General features: G+C 37.0%; 1 protein-coding gene and 1 non-coding gene across 3 annotated transcripts in view; both read right to left on the minus strand.

The window, feature by feature from the left end:
- The window catches only part of AQR (aquarius intron-binding spliceosomal factor), a 97,466-nt gene that overhangs the window by 57,372 nt on the left and 16,133 nt on the right, over positions 1-23,961 (minus strand). For both annotated transcript variants that reach the window (XM_020879116.2, XM_020879115.2), the window contains exons 2-10: positions 23,224-23,702; positions 19,881-19,937; positions 17,762-17,802; positions 14,617-14,652; positions 8,788-8,908; positions 6,250-6,390; positions 4,495-4,563; positions 3,170-3,270; positions 368-444 (exon numbers count right to left, since the gene is read on the minus strand). In XM_020879116.2, coding sequence (XP_020734775.2) covers positions 368-444; positions 3,170-3,270; positions 4,495-4,563; positions 6,250-6,390; positions 8,788-8,908; positions 14,617-14,652; positions 17,762-17,802; positions 19,881-19,937; positions 23,224-23,298 — 718 coding nt within the window. In that variant the 5' untranslated portion in view covers positions 23,299-23,702. The remainder of the gene's footprint in view (positions 1-367; positions 445-3,169; positions 3,271-4,494; positions 4,564-6,249; positions 6,391-8,787; positions 8,909-14,616; positions 14,653-17,761; positions 17,803-19,880; positions 19,938-23,223; positions 23,703-23,961) is intronic.
- TRNAW-CCA (transfer RNA tryptophan (anticodon CCA)) lies at positions 3,799-3,870 on the minus strand. The gene has a single exon. It is a non-coding gene; the product is annotated as a tRNA-Trp (tRNA).

The raw sequence follows: 23,961 nt of genomic DNA on the forward strand, positions 1-23,961 counted from the left end.
GTATTTGATATGGCTTGAAAACATTATTCAGTACCAAATTATAAATGCCACGTGGATAGGGTCTGTGACTATCTTGTTTACCATGTCCCAGAAACCTTGATCTAAACCTGTGTGTTATAAGGAAGCTCCAAAAATAACTGCTAAATAAATGAACATTTCAATAACCATGCTGGTGCCCTTAAATGATATGAATTTCTAAGGCAGTCACAATACTCAGACAGGTAGCATACTTGAAAAGGGAAGGACATAATCCCTTGTCAATGTAATTTAAAATCATTTGGAGAGCAGTTTTTAGACTAAATATAAATACCAGATGGGCATCTGAATGGTAACTTCACAAATGAGCTGAGAAAAGAAAGATCGTTACCAGAAAGCGGGACTGATTTCAGCACAGAGATAAACTTCTGGATGAGTTGTGAAAGAAATCTTCTTTCTTGATAGGCTCTAAAATCAGAGAGATAACAAACAGGGAGCAAGTTATTTTTGAGAAATAATTATTTCTAAAGTAAAACTTAAATGCTGAGCAGCCTTTCTTACACTGCTCAAATTGTTTCATTTCTTTCTGAAATCGGGACCATAATTTAAGCAGCTTCTTCTTTGAGAGAAATACAGCATTACATGAAGAAAACAGGAGCCTCATTGCTGGCCTAATAACCAGTCAAGAAAGCATCTCTGTCTTATTATAAAAGTTTTCACTTGTGATTTAAAGGTCAGGACTAGAAAGGAGTTTGCAAAATTTCATTTATAGTCTGCCTTCAACATTAAAAATCTAATACTTAAGTATGTAGTTGAAATGAGCAATTTCACACTTTAATATGCTTAAATTATTAAGGAGTATTACAATGTATAAAAATTAAATATTAGTTTAAAAAACAACTTTTTACTCATTACTAATTTAAGATGCATTATGTGCCAACTATTCAAAAACCAAAAATCACATATTGGACAGCTACAAATGATTATGCCAGCCCTGTTGGGAATAACAAGCAGGGAAATGACTAAAATATACTTAAAATGACGACGTCATAAAACATAATCAGTAACACAAGCCAACATTAATTAGTCAAACTGCCTGACATTAACTGAGCACCTACTGCACTAGGATATGAGCTGTGTTAAGGACATCATACAAAATAATGTAATGCTGACAGCACTCCTACAAAACAGGTACTATTCTGTCCTGACCTCACATTGAGGCTCAAAGAGGCGCAGTAACTTGCCCAAACTTACACAGCAGGTGAGTGTGAAACCTAGGTAAGTCTGATCATAGAACTTACACTCTAAACAACTGTACACAGTCTAATCATTACAAAAAGAGCTGATGTTTCAATGAAAAACACTGTGTTTCCATTCAGAGGCAAGCACTGCAGGCTTAGTACTTGGTCTGGAAGACTGCTTAAAAGGTTAGCCTCAATTAAGTCAAGTAGAGGGGCAAAGGTAGTTAGGAAAGGAATGTTTAAGAAACGAACAGTTTATTAATTTGGAATTAAATCATACTGAGGTAATGGGAAGAGAGGGTTTAAATTTTTAAAAAGTAGTCAAATAACACAAAGATATCATGTAAGTAGCCCAATTAAGGGGTTGTTGGTTAGAAAAATATCATGGAAGAGATGAGACTGGAGTCTGAAGTTAAAGAAAGGATATTCCTATTCTGACCCTGTTCTCCTGTCCTCATACCTCTCATTTCCTTACTCCCAAACTTGTTTCTCTGACATCCAGCTTTTTTCAGTTTCTCTTATTTTCAGTGATCACCAGCAGAACTCCAAGCTTCCCTTCTATCCTCAACTCTCTTTTCACAGTTTATATACTTCATTACATAATCTTACTCATACCTATGACCTCAACTGCTATCTATGGGTGAACAGAGTATTATCCTAAGTGGATGAAAAAATAAGTCAGAAGTTATCATAGGCTCAAGAAGTGAGTCCTAAGCATATATACATAAGCAGAGGGAGGGAAAAAATGAGTGGAAACAACACTTGAGGATGAAGAAAGAAAAAAGGATCATTGCTAGAAGAATCACAGAGTAAATAAAGCAAGATCACAGGTAGACCAGTTAGCTTGAGACAGAGAGAGAGAGAGAGAGAGAGAGAGAGAGAGAGAGAGAGAGAGAGAGAGAGAGAGAGAGAGAGAGAGAGAGAGAGAGAGAGAGGAACAAACCTCTTGGAGCAGGGGTCCCCAACCCTGTGAGGAACTGGGCTGCCCAGCAGGAGGAAAGCAAGTGAAGCTTTATCTGTATTTACAGCCACTCCCCATCACTTGCCTGAGCTCTGCCTCCTGTCAGATCAGCAGCAGCATTAGATTCTCATGGAAGCACAAACCTTGTGATCTAGGTTGTAAATTCCTTATGAGAATTATCCCCGAAACCATTCCCACTCCCTGCCCCGGTCTGTGGAAAAACTGTCTTCCATGAACTGGTCCCTGGTGCCAAAAAGTTTGAGGACTGCTGTCTTAAGAGTATACAGATTCTTCCCTTCCTTCCTACTAATAGAACTTTGTTTGATGACATAAATGCTTGCTACCAGACTTTTATCCAATTGATAATAATTACTATTAAAATAATCTACACCCTCATCTGCTTCCTTACCCGTTGTATACTTCATTTATATTCTTCCTTAGCATGAACCACTGGATAATATATCATAAAATCCATCTGTTATTAGCCGCTTCCCCCAACTAGAATGTAAACTCCACAAGAGCAGGAATTAGTTTATATTTTGTTCTATGCCATATTGCCTATACCTATAATAGTACCCAGTAAAATAATAAACACTTAGATTTATTGAATAAATGAAGTGTATAAAGTGGAGTGTGTAAGTCATTGTTAAGAATAAAGGAATGGGAAAAAGAAAGAAAAGTTGGACTGACAGCCTGAAGACTGTGGAGAAAACTGAGACCCATCCATGATGAACAAACCATGATGGACAACAGGCAAAGGGAAGACCAATGATAACACTTGTGACTGGGGCAGAGATAAGGGAAAGGAGAAATGATGATGTGTGGCTTCTCCACTGAAACTCTGTAAATAGTATTTCTATGATGCTCTAGGTAAAAGCACTTCTTAATTGTAAAAGCACTACATAAAGGGAAAAACAAAACAAGTCAGCAACATCTAAGACTCACAACTCAGCATAACAAACCAACATGGAACAAAGCTTTGGCAACATACTGCTCTCTTGCTTCTGGATCCATCTTTTCATCATTCTTTTTAATCAAGTTCCAGAATTTTCTTAGCTTAGGTGTCTTTTTTAATTCTAATTCCAATCGTGCCTGAAAGAATGATGTGGCATTAAATCAGCCATAACCCCAATGCAAGAATATAATATAGCGCAAATAGGATAAAACCAGATAGGAATGTGACAAATGCTGGAATCTAAGAAACTAATACCTACACTTTAAAAAACTAGTTCAATTCCATTACCTGTCAATAGAAAAAAAATAAGACAAAAGAAATTTCTCATTAAGATTTTAAGCTCAGTAATAAATTTTCTTTCATATTTCTAAATTTCTAAATTTTCTTATTTCTAAAATTCAGGACTTCAGTTTGAAAAATATGAGCATTAACATTTAAAGTTCAGAAAGTCAGTCTGAAACAATGCACATAAAACAGGTATCATAATAAGGAAATGTCCATACCACCACTCTTTCTCACAGCACTTATGCACTTTTAAGTGAAGTCGCTCAGTCGTGTCTGACTCTTGGCGACCCTGTGGACTGTAGCCCACCAGGCTCCTCCATCCATGGGATTCTCCAGGCAAGAATACTGGAGTGGGTTACCATTTCCTTCTCCAGGGGATCTTCCCAACCCAGGGATCGAACCCGGGTCTCCCGCACTGGAGGCAGACGCTTTAACCTCTGAGCCACCAGGGAAGCCCATTGGTAATAATTATTTATAGGTGCCTGTTTTAACCTTCATCAACTGGTATCTATGAATGAGCCTGTATATCTGAATGTCTGCAAAACCACCCACATACAGGAAATGAAATTCTGAATACAGTATTATATAGAAATCTGAGTTTTAACTTAACTCCCTAAAATCTGTTAATTTGGCTTTGATACTCGCCCATATTATCCAATAAGACTTTGATGGAAAAAATGAAGTTGTTAATATTCAACATAATTCTGATGTTCTCCTATAGCTATGTGTACATTCCATTCAAGGAAAATTAAAAATTCAAGTCTGTATTTAGTCTCATCCAAAGACATATCTATGAATAATAATATTTTACTAAATTAACTCCCTTTATGAGCTCAATAGATATTACCTTATTTCACCTTAAAATAATGACATTAGGAGAAATATTTATTGGCTTACACACAAAAGCTTTAAAACTGAAAAAAAAACTACACCTATGATTAGTTAATACATAGTAAATTAGACAAATTTGGTGGGGGATTTTTAACTGCCATTTTATATTCATATTAAAGCTACACCATCTAAAACCACATGTTCCACTTACAAATACATGTAAGTTTCTGAACTGAGATACTTACAGGCTGTAAGCCCATCCACATTGGGAGAGAGATAAGCTGCTGTACTTGACTCCGTATCAAGTCTACTTCCTGTTTAAAACAGTCATGGAGGGAAATATGCCATCAATTCTTTCAAATCAACAATTTTTTATTATTAAGAAGTTCAATCCATTTTTAAAAAGATAAAGCTAAGCCTCATGATTTGTAAATTCCATATTTGTGATTTCATCAATTTGCAAAATATATTTGTAGCCCTCAATTCAATACTGCCAAGGCTTTCACCGTCATTCAGGACAGCACAGAGCAAAGTGGGAACTGCCCAACACGCACATTTTGAGCTGAGGTTAGACAAGGTGTGCTCTGCCTTCCTGCTTCAGCTCTCTTACGCTAGCATCTCTTTTTGGTCTATTTAGTGCTACTCTCTCACAATATTGTGATTTTTGTTGGTGATTTTGCTATTTACAATGGCCCCAGGCACAGGGCTTCAGTGTTGTTCAGTGTTCCCGGGGGAAGAATGCTGTGATGTGCCTTAAAGAGAAAATACTGTGTGTTAGGTAAGTTTGTTCAGACATAAGTTACAGCATTTATGTAAGATAAGTTACATAAGTTAAGTTCAACATTAACAAATCAACAACATAGTTGTTGCTGATCAACAACAAAGTGACTTTAAACAGAAACACATAAAATAAGGCTATACATTGATCACCTGATGAAAACGTGACCAGAGGCCTGCATGAAACTCTCTCTGTATTTTCCCTAAGAGCAGTAGTTCAGTTTTAAGCGAATTCTGTGTTCACAGCTATTTTTTAGAGCATAACTACCTCAAATAATGAATACTGGTGGTAAACTGAAAAAAAGTACCAATAATAATAAGCTAGCTTTTAAGTTAATTAAACTAGCACCAAACTACCAATACTAATTAAATCTTGGTTTTGTTCCATTTCTGACAAGGAATCACATCTATTTATATTTGCTTTGTTTAATTTAATAAATGTTTTAAAGAGGTAATACTGAATATAAATCTTTTTCTGGTCTTTGCAAGACCCATGTGAGGTACTACATGGAAACAAACAATAACCATTCATCTATCAACACTGTTTTCAGGGTAAGAAAGAACCTCATGCATTATCCTGCATGGGTCTAAATGCACTATCAATTCAGAAGCACCTTTATACACATACACACACACACACACACACACACAGAGGTATATACCTATTTATTTAAAGATAAATACCTTCAGATAACCACCGGAGAGAAGTACAAATAAGATATTACTATAAATGTTTATTTTTTAGAACATAATCTTACAAAGAATGAAAAATGTATCATAGGCAACCCAAGAGATTTTGAAAGATCATCCATAATCACCCCTGAACAGTCAATTCAAAATGGAACTCTTCTGCTGACCTGCCAGGTTATGTATGAGGTATGACTGAGAAGTAAGGAAGCTATGTTCCTGTGTATAGTTTATGACACTGATCTCATTACTCAATGTTCATGTTAACAGACTCTTTGCTGCTCTACATTTGAAGAATTTCAGTTCTTATCATTTTACTTAGAAGCTAGATAGAAAAAAGAATGGATTAAGTTCAAATCTATTAAAAAGCAAACAGATCCTACAAGATGATTTTCCCAAGAAGGGGCTGAAATGTTAGCACTGTCCTCATTCTTCACTAAACTATGAGGAGCTCGCTGCAGAGCTAATCTCATTTACAGTCAACTTAAAAGAGTAAGAAAATCTGAACATTCTCCCAAAAGATAAAGTAAAATTACCAAACTATTGAAGCAGTGGTCAAGAAAAAGCAGTAAGACTGTCTGTTCGTGGAGTGAAAATTCACCATCAGTTTCAGCTAATGCTGCTTTCAAGATGCACTTGAAAAAGAATGGGAAATGATCTGGCTTCTTCTTAAAAGTCTGAAAAGAGAAAGAATAAAATTTTGAAATGGCTTGCTCACCTCTTTTTCTCCTGTAAGCGAACACTGGCAGACTTTTTAGAAGTCTATTAACCAACTGTAATAATTATAAAAAGATTACTTGCTTACTTATAATTCACTGTGGCAAGTCAAATATAGACTTCTGACAAGGAAATGTGAGAGTTGCAGAAATTTTCAGCTAATAAAATAACGGCTTTGGTTCCTTTATTTTTTCTTCAAGTATTAGGCTGGTAATTAGCTTAGGATTTGTTTTTTTATTAAAAATCTGAAGTGCTTCAGTTCTTTTAATTTAAACAAAGAAACATCTTGAGCAAAAACTGAAGTCTTCATATTCTATTTAATCTCAAAGACATCCTTTCCTTTATATTATCTCTTTACTCTTAATATACAAATAACGTTTTAAAAAGAAAAGACAAATAATGTAAACATATTCAAGCTCCTCTGTGATCTACCTGCCCATCTTTGTTGCCTCTCTTCTCTTTTATAGGCAAGTGCTCCAAATGTACGACCTACACTAGTTGTTTGCAGTTATTTCTCTAAAACAAGCTTCCGTGTACAGCACTCCCCTGAAGCTGCTATAACTGTCACGTCCTAAAGATGCTCACCATCCCTGAACTCCTTTTTGATGTGAAGGTTTCTCTTCTTTGCCAGTTTACAAGGCAGTGTCCCTGGGGATCCGGCCTCATTCTTCTTCTCCCTCTCCCATTACTTCAAATACCATATGCTAATGATTCTAAATACACATCTTCAGTCCACATTTCTTCACTCCTTAGATTGCTTTGTCTACTACAATTTCATCTAGATATTCCAAAAGCAATTTAAACTCAGAAAGTCCAAAACTCAATTCAACAATTTTGTACCCGCCAAAGTATTCCTCAACCCTCTTCTACTTATCTTGGTGAGAGGCACCTCTCATCTTTTACATTCAGTTGCCCAAACCTGGAAGGTTACTGAAAATAATATCCCCTCCCTCAAGCTACTTCGATTATCAAATCCAATCAATTTTACTTTCCAAACCTGTGTAACCTCTTCTCTTTATCTGTATCAACTCTAATCACCAAAGTGGTCTTTACAGCATGAAAACTGATGAAGTCATTCTCTGGTGTCCCTCTCCCTTCCTCTGGAGGTTCGAAGCAACTTTAAGAAAGCTCTAAGATTTCTCAATAAGACACAAGGCCCTTATACAATGGTAATAATGAATATTTGAGGGTCCATGGATTTAATCTTAAAGAATGTTAACACCTTTTCATTTTGGAGACCATCCCCTCAAAAGAGATGGCAAGTATACACAGCTTTCCTTCATTTAAAGAAGTATGATTGAGGGGAAGGAACTCTTTTGATGAGCTGACCATTTCATAATGGCCAAAGAAAACCTAGATTTTGGACCTTTGTTAGCTGATCAAGGCTCTGTTACAGTAGTTCAAAGAGAAAATGTCAATTACAAATTTCAAAACAGAAAACAGATCCCAAATCAGATAAAGAGAAGACTGAAATTACAATATAAGCACCTGTCTTGACTTGATTATTATTATTTTTTACCATTTATTTTTATTAGTTGGAGGCTAATTACTTTACACTGTTCATCGCAGCACTGTTTATAATAGCCAGGACATGGAAGCAACCTAGATGCCCATCAGCAGACGAATGGATAAGGAAGCTGTGGTACATACACACAGTGGAATATTACTCAGCCATTAAAAAGGATTCATTTGAATCAGTTCTAATGAGATGGATGAAACTGGAGCCCATTATACAGAGTGAAGTAAGCCAGAAAGATAAAGACCAATACAGTATACTAACGCATATATGTGGAATTTAGAAAGACGGTAACAATAACCCTATATGCAATACTGTCTTGACTTTAGACATACTACTTTACTTGGGTAAAACTATAAACACATACTCTCTGTTGTGAAACAAGGCACTGAAAAATATTATCTCATTGAACATTATCTGAGCTCAGTTCAGTTCAATCACTGTCATGTCTGACTCTTTGAGCTACTTAATATAAAATTTACTTTATCTGATGTAAAAGTCTTTATAATCCATGCCATTCTTTGTTTTAAGCACAAAGCAGAAAAATAACTTCACATTAATAATTTTTCAATTCACAACATATTAAAGAAAGAACTAAAACCAAAAGAAATGTCATTGTGTTGGCCAAAAAGTTTGTTTGGCTTTCTCCAAACCATCTTAGGGAAAACCTGAACAAGCTTTTTGGCCAAACCAAGACTTTTCATACATCCATTCTTTTTCTCGATATTTACTTTATTTTTGGATAAAGTCCCATTCTAAAAATATTATCAGTAATAAAGCTACTTTGTAACAGCATAAGTGAGCACAGTAAGGAAGCTATGAAGTAACTTAAATCTGTTACCTCCCATGCAGGGACATTTTCTCTGAATTTTTCATTCACCATGCAGCAGATTGACATTAAATAGGCTTTGCTAGACACTTCTGGAGAATAATTCATCCAGAGGTAATTTTCAAGATACTGGCTGTAAAGAATAAAAAGGCATAGAATATTTCATTAGTTACTACCATATCATTATATCACTCCCCTGAAAAAGTCTAATTACTTACAACTTCTTGAAAATCTGTATTTATAGTCTGAGAGTCCTTCACAAATTAATGTATAATGTAGGTCAGTCCTACTACTGCAAACATGTGTAGCAAATATGGCTCTGGAGAATGAGAGTCTTATACTTTCAAAGTAAGAAAACATCAAAGATTACTGACATGTATAATTATCACCATTAGAGCACTGGATATTTCCTTATCTAAGGTGCTTCACAGAGTAAAAAACAAAAATATCTGACAAATACCAGCTCTAAAATGATACAATGGACAGCTTCACAGACAAAAGTAACTGAGAAATGAACACAAACTCATATCAGGACCAAATGATTTCTGAAAACTAAGAAAAAGACTTACCCAAAAAGAGGATCTGTTACTTAATTTACAAGGCATTTAACATAAGTCAGTTTTCAAGGTAACTGGCATTTTCTTTTCAAAACATCAAAATTCTTATTTTAAGACTGGTGAAAACATTCCTAAACTAAGTAATTCTGATTTTCAAAACAAAACTTAACCATTTCTTGTTCAGAGTAGTTATAAACTTCAATTACTGTCGTGGGCTGTAAAATCTTCTCAAGCACTAATGCAGAACACAGAACTTTTTTGTTTCTATTTTAAATCACTCCACATGAATAACTTTTCAATATAACTTTTCACTGACGTCTTCATGTATACATGCAAGCATGCACATGTGCGCACACACAGTTGTGCATTTCAGATTGCCCTATAACAGAATTTTTCTACTTCCTCTTAAGCTTCAAAGGTCTCCTCATGTTGATATTTCCAAGGGTTTATCTTAGGAATCATTCTTACTTAGTTTAAAGAGCCTAGGAAACTGGTAAATAGTATTTTATCCTAAATAACTGCCAAAAGACTCCAAGTTATAGACTACTCTCTCATATAGTAAATGCATGAAACTTTGTATCATTCTTTTTTTACAAGTTTAAATTCCTTTTCCCTAAGTTATGCCCTTCAGAACTTCTGTTAGCAAGTCTCTTAGTATGATTCTGTCTGAAATCTGTTTATTTCATGCAATTTAGCTGGTGACAGAATTCTTTCTTGGTCGATAGTTCTGTTTTTCTATTTACTAGACTCATTCAACTATCTTTTCTATTATTGCAATTGCGAAGTCTACTACCAGTCAATTTGTTCTTCTTCTTCTGAGTAATCGTTTTTCCTCTAGCAGATTTTAAGATTTTTGTCACTGTTGCTCTGTTCACAGATATACTTCCTGAATCTTACAGACTCATGTTTCAACTGTAGAAAATTCTTAGCCATCATCTCTTCTAAGTTGCCACTCCCTCATTTTCCCTAAACCTCTGCTGAAACTTCTAATGGGCCTTCTCATTCCAGCCTCCGTATCTCTTAACTGCCTTGTATGCTTTACACCTCTATTTCTCTTTTCTGTTATTTGTTATTTTTCTCAGCTCTAAATCCCCATTCACTAATTCCCTCTTTAGCTGTGTCTAATCTATTCAATTTAACCCCTGAGTTTTTTTAATTTCAAGGACTTTTATTTTCATTTTCCCCCAAACCTGTCCATTTTTAGTGTCTTGTTTCTTACACACATTCTATTTCTTCTTTTATACTCATAATAATTTTAAACATGATTTGACAGTATGTATATGATTTAATTACCTGTGGTTTTCTGAGGAGTACCTAATTCTGCTCTTCATTGCTTCAACTAAATCTTGCTGTAATGTGCCCTGTAATTTGACAGTCTGGACTCACATTCATCAAGGTTTTAGCTGTACCCCTTTTTTTGCAGTTTAGTTGGAATACATATCATTTCAGAGTATCTTTATATTTGATTCAGCCAGATGCCCCACAGATATCATTTGCTTGCCACAGTTTTTAACAGTAATATCATGGGTAATACCTGATTACACAGTCAATTCCAAACCTATTCTTTACATTTTTCAGATGAGGAGTCTGAGAATATGAGACAATGGTCTGCCCAAGATGATGCACTTATCTCTGTGATAAATGGATGATACAGACCACACTCCAAACTACATCTCTTTAAACCAAACTTAAGGACTGTTCACTAATTCCCTGATTCTATTTTGGCAACTGCAGCAAATGTAACCTATATAGTGTAACCTATAACAACATGTCCCTCTGATGAGTTTTCTCAAGATTCAGTTCACTCTCCTATACCTAGACACCTTCTCCATGCCATCTCACTTTCCACTCTACCAAGAGACCATCAATCATCTCTACTACAAATGAGAATTATTGTGTCTGGAGGCTGGCACAGAGAAAATGGCATTTTCACCCAGAAATTATATAAAAGTTCTTGGGAGGTAACAACGCACTTTTTCAGTTATTAAAAATCTTTCACTGTCATTGGCGCCAAAATATGTTCTGCTGCTTTCTCCTTTAGTTCTTGCAATTCTTTTGGTATCTGGTATCTGCCAGGACTATACAACTCTGGTTTTATCCTGTGTATCAGCAACCATTTGACTTTTATTGTTCTTCTTGAAAGATGGCATGGTATGATGAAAAAGTATATTAATCTAAGGGCCATATGGATCCAATTTCTAGCCTAAGTGCTCTCTATAAAATAAGGAAGATCTCACTGGAACTATTATGAGGGTTAAATGAGATCAAGTATTTAATAACAATACAGTTCTTAAGATATAGCAGTCATTTCACTTACAAGTCAATTCATAGCTACAAACTTCAATTTTTCTCTGCAATAATAACACCTCAGCTCAGTTCAGATCAGTTCAGCCGCTCAGTCGTGTCTGACTCTTTGCGACCCCATGGGGTGCAGCACGCCAGACCTCCCTGCCCATCACCTACTCCCAGAGTTTACCCAAACTCATGTCTATTGAGTTGGTGATGCCATCCAACCATCTCATCCTCTGTTGTCCCCTTCTCCTCCCACTTTCAATCTTTCCCAGCATCAGGGTCTTTTCAAATGAGTCAGTTCTTTGCATCAGGTGACCAAAGTATTGGAGTTTTAGCTTCAGCATCAGTCCTTCCAATGAATATTCAGGACTGATTTCCTTTAGGATGGACTGGTTGGATCTCCCTGCAGTCCAAGGGACTCTCAAGAGTCTTCTCCAACACCACAGTTCAAACGCATCAATTCTTTGGTGCTCAGCTTTCTTTATAGTCCAACTCTCACATCCATACATGACTACTGGAAAAACCATAGCCTTGACTAGATGGACCTTTGTTGGCAAAGTAATGTCTCTGTTTTTTAATATGCTGTCTGCTGCTGCTAAGTTGCTTCAGTCGTGTCTGACACTGTGCGACCCCATAGACGGTAGCCCACCAGACTCTGCTGTCCCTGAGATTCTCCAGGCAAGAACACTGCAGTGGGTTGCCATTTCCTTCTCCAATGCATGAAAGTGAAAAGTGAAAGTGAAGTCGCTCAGTCGTGTCCGATTCAGCGACCCCATGGACTGCAGCCTACCAGGCTCCTCCATCCATGGGGTTTTCCAGGCAAGAGTACTGGAGTGGGGTGCCATTGCCTTCTCCGAATATGCTGTCTAGGCTGGTCATAACTTTTCTCCAGAGGAGTAAGCGTCTTTTAATTTCAGGGCTGCAGTCACCATCTGCAGTGACTTTGGAGCCCAAAAAAACAAAGTCTCTTACTATTTCCACTGTTTCCCCAATCTATTTGCCATGAAGTGATGGGACTGGATGCCATGATCTTAGTTTTCTGAATGTTGAGCTTTAAGCCAGCTTTTTCACTCTCCTCAAGAGTCTCTTTAGTTCGTCTTCACTTTCTGCCACAAGGGTGGTGTCATCTGCATATCTGAGGTTATTGATATTTCTCCCAGCAATCTTTTTGATTCTAGCTTGTGCTTCATCCAGTCCAGCATTTCTCATGATGTACTTTGCATATAAGTTAAACAAGCAGGGTGACAAAATACAGCCTTGACATACTCCTTTACCGATTTGGAACCAGTCTGTTGTTCCATGTCCAGTTGTAACTGTTGCTTCCTGACCTGTGTACAGATTTCTCAGGAGGCAGGTCAGGTGGTCTGGTATTCCTGTCTCTTGAAGAATTTTCCACAGTTTGTTGTGATCCACAGAGTCAAACGCTTTGGCACAGTCAATAAAGCAGAAGTAAATGTTTTTCTGGAACTCTCTTGCTTTTTCGATGACCCAACAGATGTTGGCAATCTGATCTCTGGTTCCTCTGCCTTTTCTAAATCCAACTTGAACATCTGGAAGTTCACGGTTCATGTACTGTTGAAGCCTGGCTTGGAGAATTTTTAGCATTACTTTACTACCTTAATTTCGAGGTGAGTGCAATTGTGTGGTAGTTTGAGCATTCTTTGGCATTGCCTTTCTTTGGGATTGGAATGAAAACTGACCTTTTCCAGTCCTGTGGCCACTGCTGAGTTTTCCAAATTTGCTGGCATGTTGAGTGCAGCACTTTCACAGCATCATCTTTTAGGATTTGAAATAGCTCAACTGGAATTCCATCACCTCCACTAGCTTTGTTCGTAGATGCTTCCTAAAGCCCACTTGACTTCACATTCCAGGATGTCTGGCTCTAGGTGAGTGTTCACACCATCATGATTATCCAGGTCGTGAGGACCTGTTTTGTACAGTTCTCCTGTGTATTCTTGCCACCTCTTCTTAATATCTTCTGCTTCTGTTAGGCCCATACCATGTCTGGGCCCATTATTTGCCCATCTTTGCATGAAATGTTGCCGTGGTATCTCTAATTTTCTTGAAGAGATCGCTAGTCTTATGCCATTTTTGTGAGGATCAAATCAGTTTATGAAGGGAGTTGTTGCTTTTCGGTCTCTAAGTAATGTCTGACTCTTTGCAACCTTGGACTGCAGCACATCAGGCTTCCCTGTCTTTTACTATCCCCCAGAGTTACAGTCATTAAAACAGAGACTGACTTCTGATGCAGACTATACCTCAAGAGAGTGTGGAGAAGTGGAAAAACCATGAACTTTGGCATCGGACACTGGCAGCCTAGCTCCACCAGTTACTTAAAACACATTATCTTGAATAAATTACTTAACTGCTCTGATCTCAGTTTTTTTCCTTCAGTATATGGAAAGTATAATGCTGACTTTTTGCAGGATTGCTATGATTGCTGTATATATAAAATGTTTAACACTATGTCTAGCATAAGGTTCAATAAATGAGAAATACTACTATCATCAACAACAATCTTAGCTTTTACTTCCAGTCTACTGGCCATACCTAGCTGTAATATAATCTAAATTATAATCTAAAAATTGCATATCCTCTTCTGCCTGAAATATTTGTAAATGGTTTAGGTCAGGACAAGGTTGGTTTGGTAATAATAAATAAGCTTGGAAGGAAAAAAATGGCTATAGAATGCATTCCAGTTTACTCCCATTGTAACTAGAGGAACCAAGTAAGAGTTCAGAAATTGCTCAGCACACCCTATCTTAATTAGTGAGAAACACTTCAAAATACAGTTACTCTAACAACGGAACAACAGCCTTGAAAACAAAAGATGTCATACACATCCAAAATAAGCCAAACACAAAAATATAAAACTTCAAAAGTCTATAGTAATTATTTTCTTACCAACTCACAGAAGTGTACAGAAAACCTAGTTAAAAGTTAAGTCATACTGTCATCTTTAACATCATCAAAGTAAAGTCTTTTAACTCACCTAAATTCCAAGAGCATTATCTTTCTGATGGCAAACCTAAAAATATAAAAGTCAATAGTAAAAATATTTAAATAGAGAATATAACATTTCTAAGTTACTAATACAGATGTATTCTGGAATCTTGTTTTAATACTGCCTCACATATCAGAATAATTATGTCCAATAAAACACTGAAGAAAGCAAATTTTGCTTTTATATATTTTTATTTTGTTCACTTTATTTATTTTTAAAAACTAAGAAGAATTACATCCTATTCATATAACAAACACAATTAGCACCACGACATACAAGTATATAACACACAAACTAATAAGCCGAGTAGATTTAATAAAAACGCAGGTTCACATCAATATTCATAATATTGGATCACCGATATTATTGGATCACCATTGCCAAAAGCTAGTCTGCCTCAATTTCTTAAGCACTAATCTTCTTTAATTTAATGGTAATCGAATGGAAACGTTCTGCTGAAGTCATGCCTGCCTTCCTATATAAAGGACACAAATGTGTATTACAGACATGTCATATAGTTTTGATATTAAGTCTAAAATATTAGAAAATTGTAGAGGCAGAATCAGATATTTCTGTATATACTTTAAGAAACAGAAGTGTTTGTTTTATATGGATAAATGATCCTGCAGTTACAGGGTATCTCTGCAAAGATAAGTCCAAATGTCCACTAATATAGCTTTATCATTTTGTATATTAGAAATAAAGTAGCCAGACCATATGCATGCCACTGGATATAAGCTTCCAGCTTTGCAAATTAAACTTGCTGAGACAGGTAAAGAGCTTAACTAATGTTTTATATATATATATAAGATATAAAAATGGGTCTAGAGATTAGACATGCCAGAAAATCTTTAAAGGATGAAAAGTTACAAGTAATAAAGACAAATATTACTTATACAAAGTTTGTTAAAAGGTTGACAAGGACTTGACATGAACTTCTGAGCTATCTACTCCAGATTGATTGTTAAACAGAAGATTAAAAAATCAAATAATATCAGTGAACAAAGGAAGCCAGTCACAAAAGAGTACATATTATGTGGTTCCTTTTTTTTTTACAGTTTAAAACCAAGCAAAATTAAACTACAGTATTCATGTTTGCATATTTACATATTTAAATGGTAAAGCAAAGGGGCATACAAGGGAATCTAGGATGCTGACAATGTTGGTGTGTGTGTTTTTTTTAACCTCGGTGGTGGTAAAATTCAGAAGGCTATACATTTCTGTACATTTTATGCAGTATCTATTAATTTCATTGTAAAGAGGCTTAAACAATTTTAATGAAAAGAAATCTAAACACTGGCAAAAGTAAACTGCTCTATAAGTTATCCCTTTTTCTTCAGTATAAAAATCACTTAGATGGATTCATAATTGGATTAACAATTAAATCACAGTGTATGGGTTAAGAGAGTCCTAAAGAGCAAATGGACCCTGTCCTATTTAAGAACAAAGTACTGGATAAGAGCCAGAGAAAAGGATTTAATAACTGGCGCAGCCTCTTTATCCACCTACGGTAAAATATCTTGGGCTAGTTACTTAACCTCTCTGTACCTCCATTTTCTCATCCATAAAAGGAAGATAGCAGTTAACGTGTTGGCTCACATGTGATACACCTTAAGAGAGGACTGCCTGATCATTCAATCTAAAGTAGCAGTCTTTGTCACTGTACCCTGATCCCACTTTAATTTATAGCACTCACAGCCTGCTGACGCTACATCTGCATATGTTATCTGTCTACGTAAGAATTAGAGCATAAGCTCCATGAGTTAACATGAGACTTTACTTGCCATGTTCACTCATGTACCCTTTAGCACTAAAATGGTGGTTGGTGCTCTAAGTAGGCTCACCCGAGTCCTCTATTCATAACTCTACACCTAGACACCTAACTGCCTATTCTACATCTATAAGGCTCTTTAGTAGCTAGAATTCAACATTTCTATACCCAATTCCACCACCAACAACAGCAAAAGTCAGGAATGGCAGCTAATCACCTGACTACCTTGGCCGAAAACTTTGTGGAGTCATCCTTGATTCCTCCCTTCCCACACTTATCACATCCGGCCACCAACCATCTTTTCACTTCCCTCTCTCTCAAATTGGTAACTCCTCTGTATCTCACCTTCCCATGCTAATCCATGCCATTATTATCTTTAACCAGACTACAACAATATTCACCTAGCTAACTACCTGACTCTGACCCCCTCCAATGGGGGCATTTTTCAAATACCACCATCAGGCTTCACTGGTTTCCTACTGCTCTTCAAATTTAAAACAAACAAACCTTAACATGGTCTTTGGTCCTGTTAGGACCAAAGGCTCTAGAATCAATCGGGCTCAAGAATCAATCATTAAAACAAAACAACCAGCCTCTTATTTTGACACTGTGTTTACAATATTTAGTAAAATTCACCTCCTAATTTCATGGAACACATGAAAAAAATAAAATCTGCCATTTTATAAGGTCTATGACATTCATAACATGAATGTTTCCATTTAATACTAAAACAGTTAGTCAATTACCTTTTAAAATACTGATTGGGCATATATGTCTACAGGTGCAAATATGGAAAAACATCCAAGACGCAGTTTTAAAAAAATCACAGGGGCAGAGAACTGAAACACATGTATATATAAATAAAGACACTGAGGGTTAAGGGTCAGGGAAGAAGATTTACTGAAACTTACCCCCTTCTGTGTATTGTTCAAAATAATTTTTTATTATATATATAGCTTGTACAAAATACGTATTTCATTATTTGGTATTCAATTATCATGTATATTTACTTTTCCAATTTTAAAATAATCTTTTGAAAAGACATATCAGAAAATGGTAAGAAAATTAGTATTAACTAAACTGAAAATTTTAAATCTCCATGTTTAATCTTCCTCACATCCTTCAAAAACAAAATAAACCCTAAAGAATGTAATCTCTCTAATCTGAGTTAAAAATTACAAGGCAAAGAAATATCTTGACTCTCCAGCAGCTAGATGTAATTTTTCCAGCTACCATCTCCTTGATGACCAAATCAAGAAAGAAAAGAAAGTTCCAAATTTATAATTACATTTAGTTTGGAAACTCAGGAGATCCAAGTTAGAAACAATAATTCCTATGTATAAAAATTAAACTTGTTCCTACCTTGATTTGACAATTTCTTTCTCATATATATCTTCAATCACCTGTTGTTAAAAATATAAAAACGTTTAATATCTCAAATAATTTTTTTCAGACTCAAGAGTTTTCAGTTACTGAGATTACACAAAAGTTGTTTCGGAAAGTTATCAAATATTACTGCTAGTGAAATAATACTTCAGAGATATTTTTTATAATCCCATTATATTCCTCAAAATGTAAAATAACAAGAAAGCGAAGGAGTAGAAAAAATAAATATGTCTACATAAAAATAATCATAGAAATAATTATTAAAATGATGTATTTATTTCATTTCTAGGGAAAACAAAAATTCACAAGATCAGGATAATTTTTAAAACATAGTTTTAACAAAGTATACTAAATGTTACCAGCCTTCATCTAAGAGCTTTAACAATGTGTTTTCAAAAATTAGAAAGCAAACTAAAAGCACAAAGAGACAACAGAAACAAACGCCAATCGTTACATTCTGTTTTCCAAATGCATGATAAAACCTCAGATTTCCACTTAACTTGGGTTAGGGTGGGTAAGATGGTATGATCCCTAAGAATTCAGGTTCTGGAGTTGGAAGCCTGATTCAAAGCAGTCACCTTCACTGCTGATGGCGACAACCTCTCCAAGTGCATGACTGCTACTAAGGCTGTTTCCCAGTATACAAAAAGGATCTAATTATACTATTAAGTACCCCATGGGTTTGCTAAAAGACAACACACATAAGGAATTCAGCCCAGGTCCTTGCATATGGTGAGCCTTTAATAACAGTTAACAGTAGCAGAAGTAATAGTAGTGCTAGAGATGAGTAGTTTAAAAAAAAAGTTAAAATTAAGAAGCGCTTTAACATGGTATAATATAATTTTATGCTAACTATGATATCCTTTAATTGCTCAGAGTATATCTGTCAAATAAATGCTTGTGGGTGGTAAAGGCAGGAAGACAATGAGGCAAGCAAATCTTGAATTTACATGAAATTTCTGTCTTCTTCTGCTTTTTATCAAAATCTAAATTATTAAAAAATAATAAAATGAAGGGCATAATCTTCTTTAAATACCAAGTGAAAATAAAAATAAAATTTTTCTGAACAGGCATACATAGCTTCATCTAGAATTATCTCTAGTATTAACTAAAATGATCTAAATGGTTAGCCAAAATTTAATCTCTAAAAATCTTGATCTAATTAGGTTCAACTCAATCTAGTACCGTCATGAAGATAATTTTGTCATCAATGGAAAATGACTCAACAGATACAACATATACAAGCATAAACATATACAGACAACATAAAGTAAGATAAAGCAACCTGGCCAATAATTAAGAGTAACTAATGTATATCAAGTTTAATATCTTCCTAATGAATAAAATGGGATTGCTGGCAAAACAAATATATTTATAGATAAAACATTTAAGCTCAAATAATAAGAAATTTGGGGTTGAGTTTTACTAAGAGTGCCTAAAGTACCACAATTCGATTTATAATGGCAAAGCTTTATGTCAGTCTTTACTACATGTTAAGTGGCATGCAATATGTCAGCTCTATTATATTTCACGTCAGCTCTTTAAAGAACCTATTTCAGTAAGAATTAATCTTACGTTTAGGCTTTTTTCTTTTCAATTATTCTAAACTGTGTCACATGAATCCTAAGCCCATTCGATACACTAAACAAGTCACCCCTCTTCCACCATTATTGTAGATATTCATTGTAGTTCATCAACCAGAGAACAACAGATTCTATCCTAGGTGAACTGTCAAAAAAACTGTAGGAAAACTGCTGTATATTTACAAAGACATTCATTACATGGTCATCTAATAATGATAAATCAAAAACAATCTAAGAATCTATGAGCAGGAAAATCCACACACACTTTTTAAAACGCTTAAAGGAAACACAACAAATGATAGTAGAGGTGATCACTGAGTAATAATCTTTTATTCTCCTATGTGTAGCCTCTGTATTTTTCAACTTTTCTCTTATGAGTAATCATTAGTTTAGAAGACCATTCATTTTAACTTTAAAAAAAAAGTGAAAAGCTTTTGATGAATCAGCTGTTGAAAAAGAGACAGAAAGAGCATACTTATTCGAAAAGGATGCTGCAAATCAAAAGCACTTACCTTTATATCAAAGGGTGACTTTTTCTTGATATGGGGTGCCCAATATTTACATGCTAACTGCAAAAGTAAACAGTATACATAGTAAGTCATACATTCATACCACTGTAGAGCTAAAGGACCAAGATCATTCAGTAACAAGCACTCCTGACACAGTGCCACGCTGGGTAAGAGTCACTTAATTACTAAGGGGACTACATGGGCTTGCAGACCAGTGAGCATCTTCGGCCACAATCTACTGAATGTCAGTGATACCCTGCATGGCACCCTGCTACTGTGATTTTAAAAACAAAACAAAACATACCTTTTTATCACCCCTAGGGGAAAGTTAATAACCACAGTCAAACATCTTCAGCATAGAGCTAAGGAAACCCAGGTTTAGAAAAAATAAATGAGCTGCCCACAATAAAATGTTAACAAGTGAGCTAGTACTAAACACCAGATCCAAAGTCCTCAGGAATGTTGATGTGCAAAACAATAAATCTTTAAGTGATTAGCACACACTCAGAGGGCTTCCCTGGTGGCTCAGTGGTAAAGAATCCGCCTGCCAATGCAGGAGTCAGTCAGTTTAGTCGCTTAGTCACGTCCAACTCTTTGCGAACACATGGACTGCAGCACATCAGGCCTCCGTGTCCATCACCAACTCCTGGAGCTTGCTCAAACTCATGTCCATCAAGTCAGTATCTCATCCTCTGTCGTCCCCTTCTCCTGCCCTCAATCTTTCCCAGCATCAGGGTCTTTTCTAATAAGTCAGTTCTTCGAATCAGGTGGCCAAAGGCTCCAATGCAGGAGACTAGGTTTCAATCCTTTCGTCAGGAAGATCCCCTGAAGAAGGAAATGGCAACCCACTCCAGTATTCTTGCCTGGGAAATCCCATAGACAGAGGAACGTGGCGGGCTCAGTCCACTGAGTCACAAAAGAGTCGGACATAACAATAACAGTAGTCTAGTACATGGATAGCATTATGTCTCAAAAGAAACAATGTACATACTTTAAGAATACTTTATTGCTAAAAAATGCTTTTCATTAAAAAAGTGAGATCACAGAATTCAGATCTCTGATCTTCTTTATAACTAAGATTTAACGTCTACACCTCATTCACTCAATAATCATTAGAAAGCACCTTCTCTGGTTAGGTGCACCAGGTGCTCAGAAATCATGGAGTTAGGGCAGGGAAATGGTCCTGTCCCTACATGCTCTCTGTCTCCATTTCTACCATCCTTCCTTTCACAAGTTCGCTCTCCTGGCTTCTTTACCTACATGCCATAAGGCATCTGCACTTGCTTCTCCCCAGACTGTTTCCCTGCTCTTCCCCAACTGGCTCCTTTTCTGGCATTCAGGTCTTAGGTCAAAATCACCTCAGAGAGGACCTTCCTGACTGCTTTCATACACCCCATCTGCTCTGTCACAATGCTGTTTCATTTTCCTGATATCAATAATCACTGTCTGAAACTACCCTGTTCATTTACTGACTCATCTCTAAACTGTAAGCTCCCTGAGGGGAGGAAACTAATAACTTCTACCAAAAATTTCAAGTATATGTGAAAAGAGGGTTCTAATCTAGTCTGGAGCTATGACAAACCTTAATAGCATATTAAAAAGCAGAGACATCACTTTGCTGACAAAGGTACGTATAGTCAAAGCTATGGTTTTTCCAGCAGTCATGTATGGATGTAAGAGTCGGGATCATAAAGAAGGCTGAGCACCTAAGAACTGTTGCTTTTGAACTGTGGTGTTGGAGAACACTCTTGAGGTCCCCTGGACAGCAAGGAGATCCAACCAGTCCATCCTAAAGGAAATCAATCTTGAATATTCATTGGAAGGACTGATGCTAAAGCTGAAGCTCCAATATTTTGGGCATCTGATGCGAAGAGCCAACTCATTGGAAGACTCTAATGAGTCTTCCAAAGATCCAAAGACTGAAGGCACGTGGAGAAGGGGTAAACAAGAGGATGAGATGGTTGGATGGCATCAGCAACTCACTGGACATGAATTCAACCAAAGGGAGGTAGTGAAGGACAGGGAAGCCTGGTGTGCTGCAGTTCAAGGGGTTGCAAAGAGTTGGACAGAACTTAGCAACTGAACAACCATAACAATCTAGTTTAAGTTGTCTGCAAAAACCTCTCCAAATTAATGTAGATTGATGACAACGAATTAACCATATAAGAAAAGGGCAGGGGGTGGGGGTAGGGGGGTGGAGAGGATTAGGATTCTAAATAGAGGGAACAATGTTGAAAGGCCAGGGGATGAAAGATAACACAGCACAATTAAGTGCAGTTCAGTATGGCTAAAACACAATTAGAAAGGGGGAAGTAACAGAGAAAACTGGATATAAGCACAGGCTAGATTATAAAACACGGGATGACTCCAGTCATTATCCTAGGGGCAATTAGAATTCATTAGAAATTGTAACAAGATAAGTGAGGTGATCAGATCTGTATTTGGGTAAAATAACTCTGACAACAATATGAAAAATGAGCTTGAGGAGAGCAAGTGGAAAGACAGGAACACAGGTTAGGATACCTAGGTCCAGGAAGAAAACCATGGAAACCTGGCTTAGGGCACAGAGAGCAGACAGATTTAAGAGACACTTAGAATGTAGCAAAGTGCAGGCTAGAAAAAGAAGGACTCAAAGTGACTCCTATGCTTCTGCCTTGGCAAACCTGCTGAGACAGGGCACAGAGAAGAAAGAAGCTGGTGAGTAGTAAGTTCTACTTTGAGCTACTTGCACTGTTAGTCAATACACCAAACAACAAATAAGGATTAGGAATGTTGCTAAGAGCTACCGGGGTTGTATTTCCCTGTTCAAAGCCAACCGCGGTTCACAATAAAACACAGTAACGGGTTCTAGAGGAATACTCACGCATTGGCGTCGGAGACTGCTCTTCCTAGACGCATTTATTTGGAGCAAGTCTCTTGTCTGATTCTCATCACTCCGCTCAAAGATCGAGGTTACTCTAAGGAGAAGAATAAGCCTATCCCTCCTTCAACACTCATTTCAGCATCACCTCTGCTACGACATCTTGCCAGTCTCAGGTAGAATGGGGTGTTCCTTCTGCGAATTCATCGCTCCAGCGACAAACTCTAGCATGAAAGCGTTCTTTCCATGTTTCTGTATCCCCTGGAATGTGAACCCCTCAAGGCAGAGCCTCTTTAACCACGGTTTCCCCAAGAGCTAGTACGGTGGCTGGCACCCAGCACATACACTTCAGTAAAAAGGCCTGAGTTAATGAATTGATGAACAAATGCCTCCGGGGAGCTCCCTTTCCGAGGAAAACTCCACCCCCTGGCCTCACAGCCTCAGAGTCCTCATCCCTTCACACACACCAGACTCGCCCCAGCCCACCTGGGTCACGAACTCCGCGTTGATCTGGGACACCGTAGGGGCCACGATCTTCTTGGGCTGAGCAGGGGCCGTCATGGCAGCGCTCTCTCCGCTCCAGAGGAAAAGAAAGGACCGCTCCGAGCAGCGGTGAATCCGATGGACCTCTCCTAAGAGGCGACTGCAGCTGCCTGATTCCGAGATGCAAAAATTCGGCGGGGCTGAATATTCTCACGGTTACAGTCTCACTGGGAACGCGTACCCCAGCTTGTACATTCTTCGGGAAGCGGAACACAACAAGGCCGGAAGTGCATGCGAAGTGTCGGCTCTGAGCTAGAGAAGCAGGAGCTGCGGCCTCTCCCGCTTCTGCCCCCTGGTGGGAAACCGGCAGAAAAACACCAGCGAGACTGGGTTGGTGTCTCAGTGGCCTGATACACGGTGTTGGTGGAGGTTTTGTTGTTAGCGTTGGGAAGGAAGAGGGAGACTTGGGATTTCTTTCAACCCTAAAAAAAAAAAAAAAAAAAAAAAATATAGTTCGGGAGACAAGGCTTGATTTTAACGTTTTAAACAGATTCATGGACATATAAATTAGTCTATAAGGAGCTGCACATATTTTGTGTGAAATCAGATCTTTTTTTCATAGGCACACATCTGTGAAGCCATTACCAAAGTCATAATAGTAAGCATATCCAGTGTCCCTAAAAGTTTCCTACTACTCCTTTGCGATCCATTCGTATCCCTCTTCTACCCATCCATTCGCAC

Source organism: Odocoileus virginianus, chromosome 6, assembly GCF_023699985.2.
Source record: "Odocoileus virginianus isolate 20LAN1187 ecotype Illinois chromosome 6, Ovbor_1.2, whole genome shotgun sequence".
Classification (NCBI taxonomy): domain Eukaryota; kingdom Metazoa; phylum Chordata; class Mammalia; order Artiodactyla; family Cervidae; genus Odocoileus; species Odocoileus virginianus.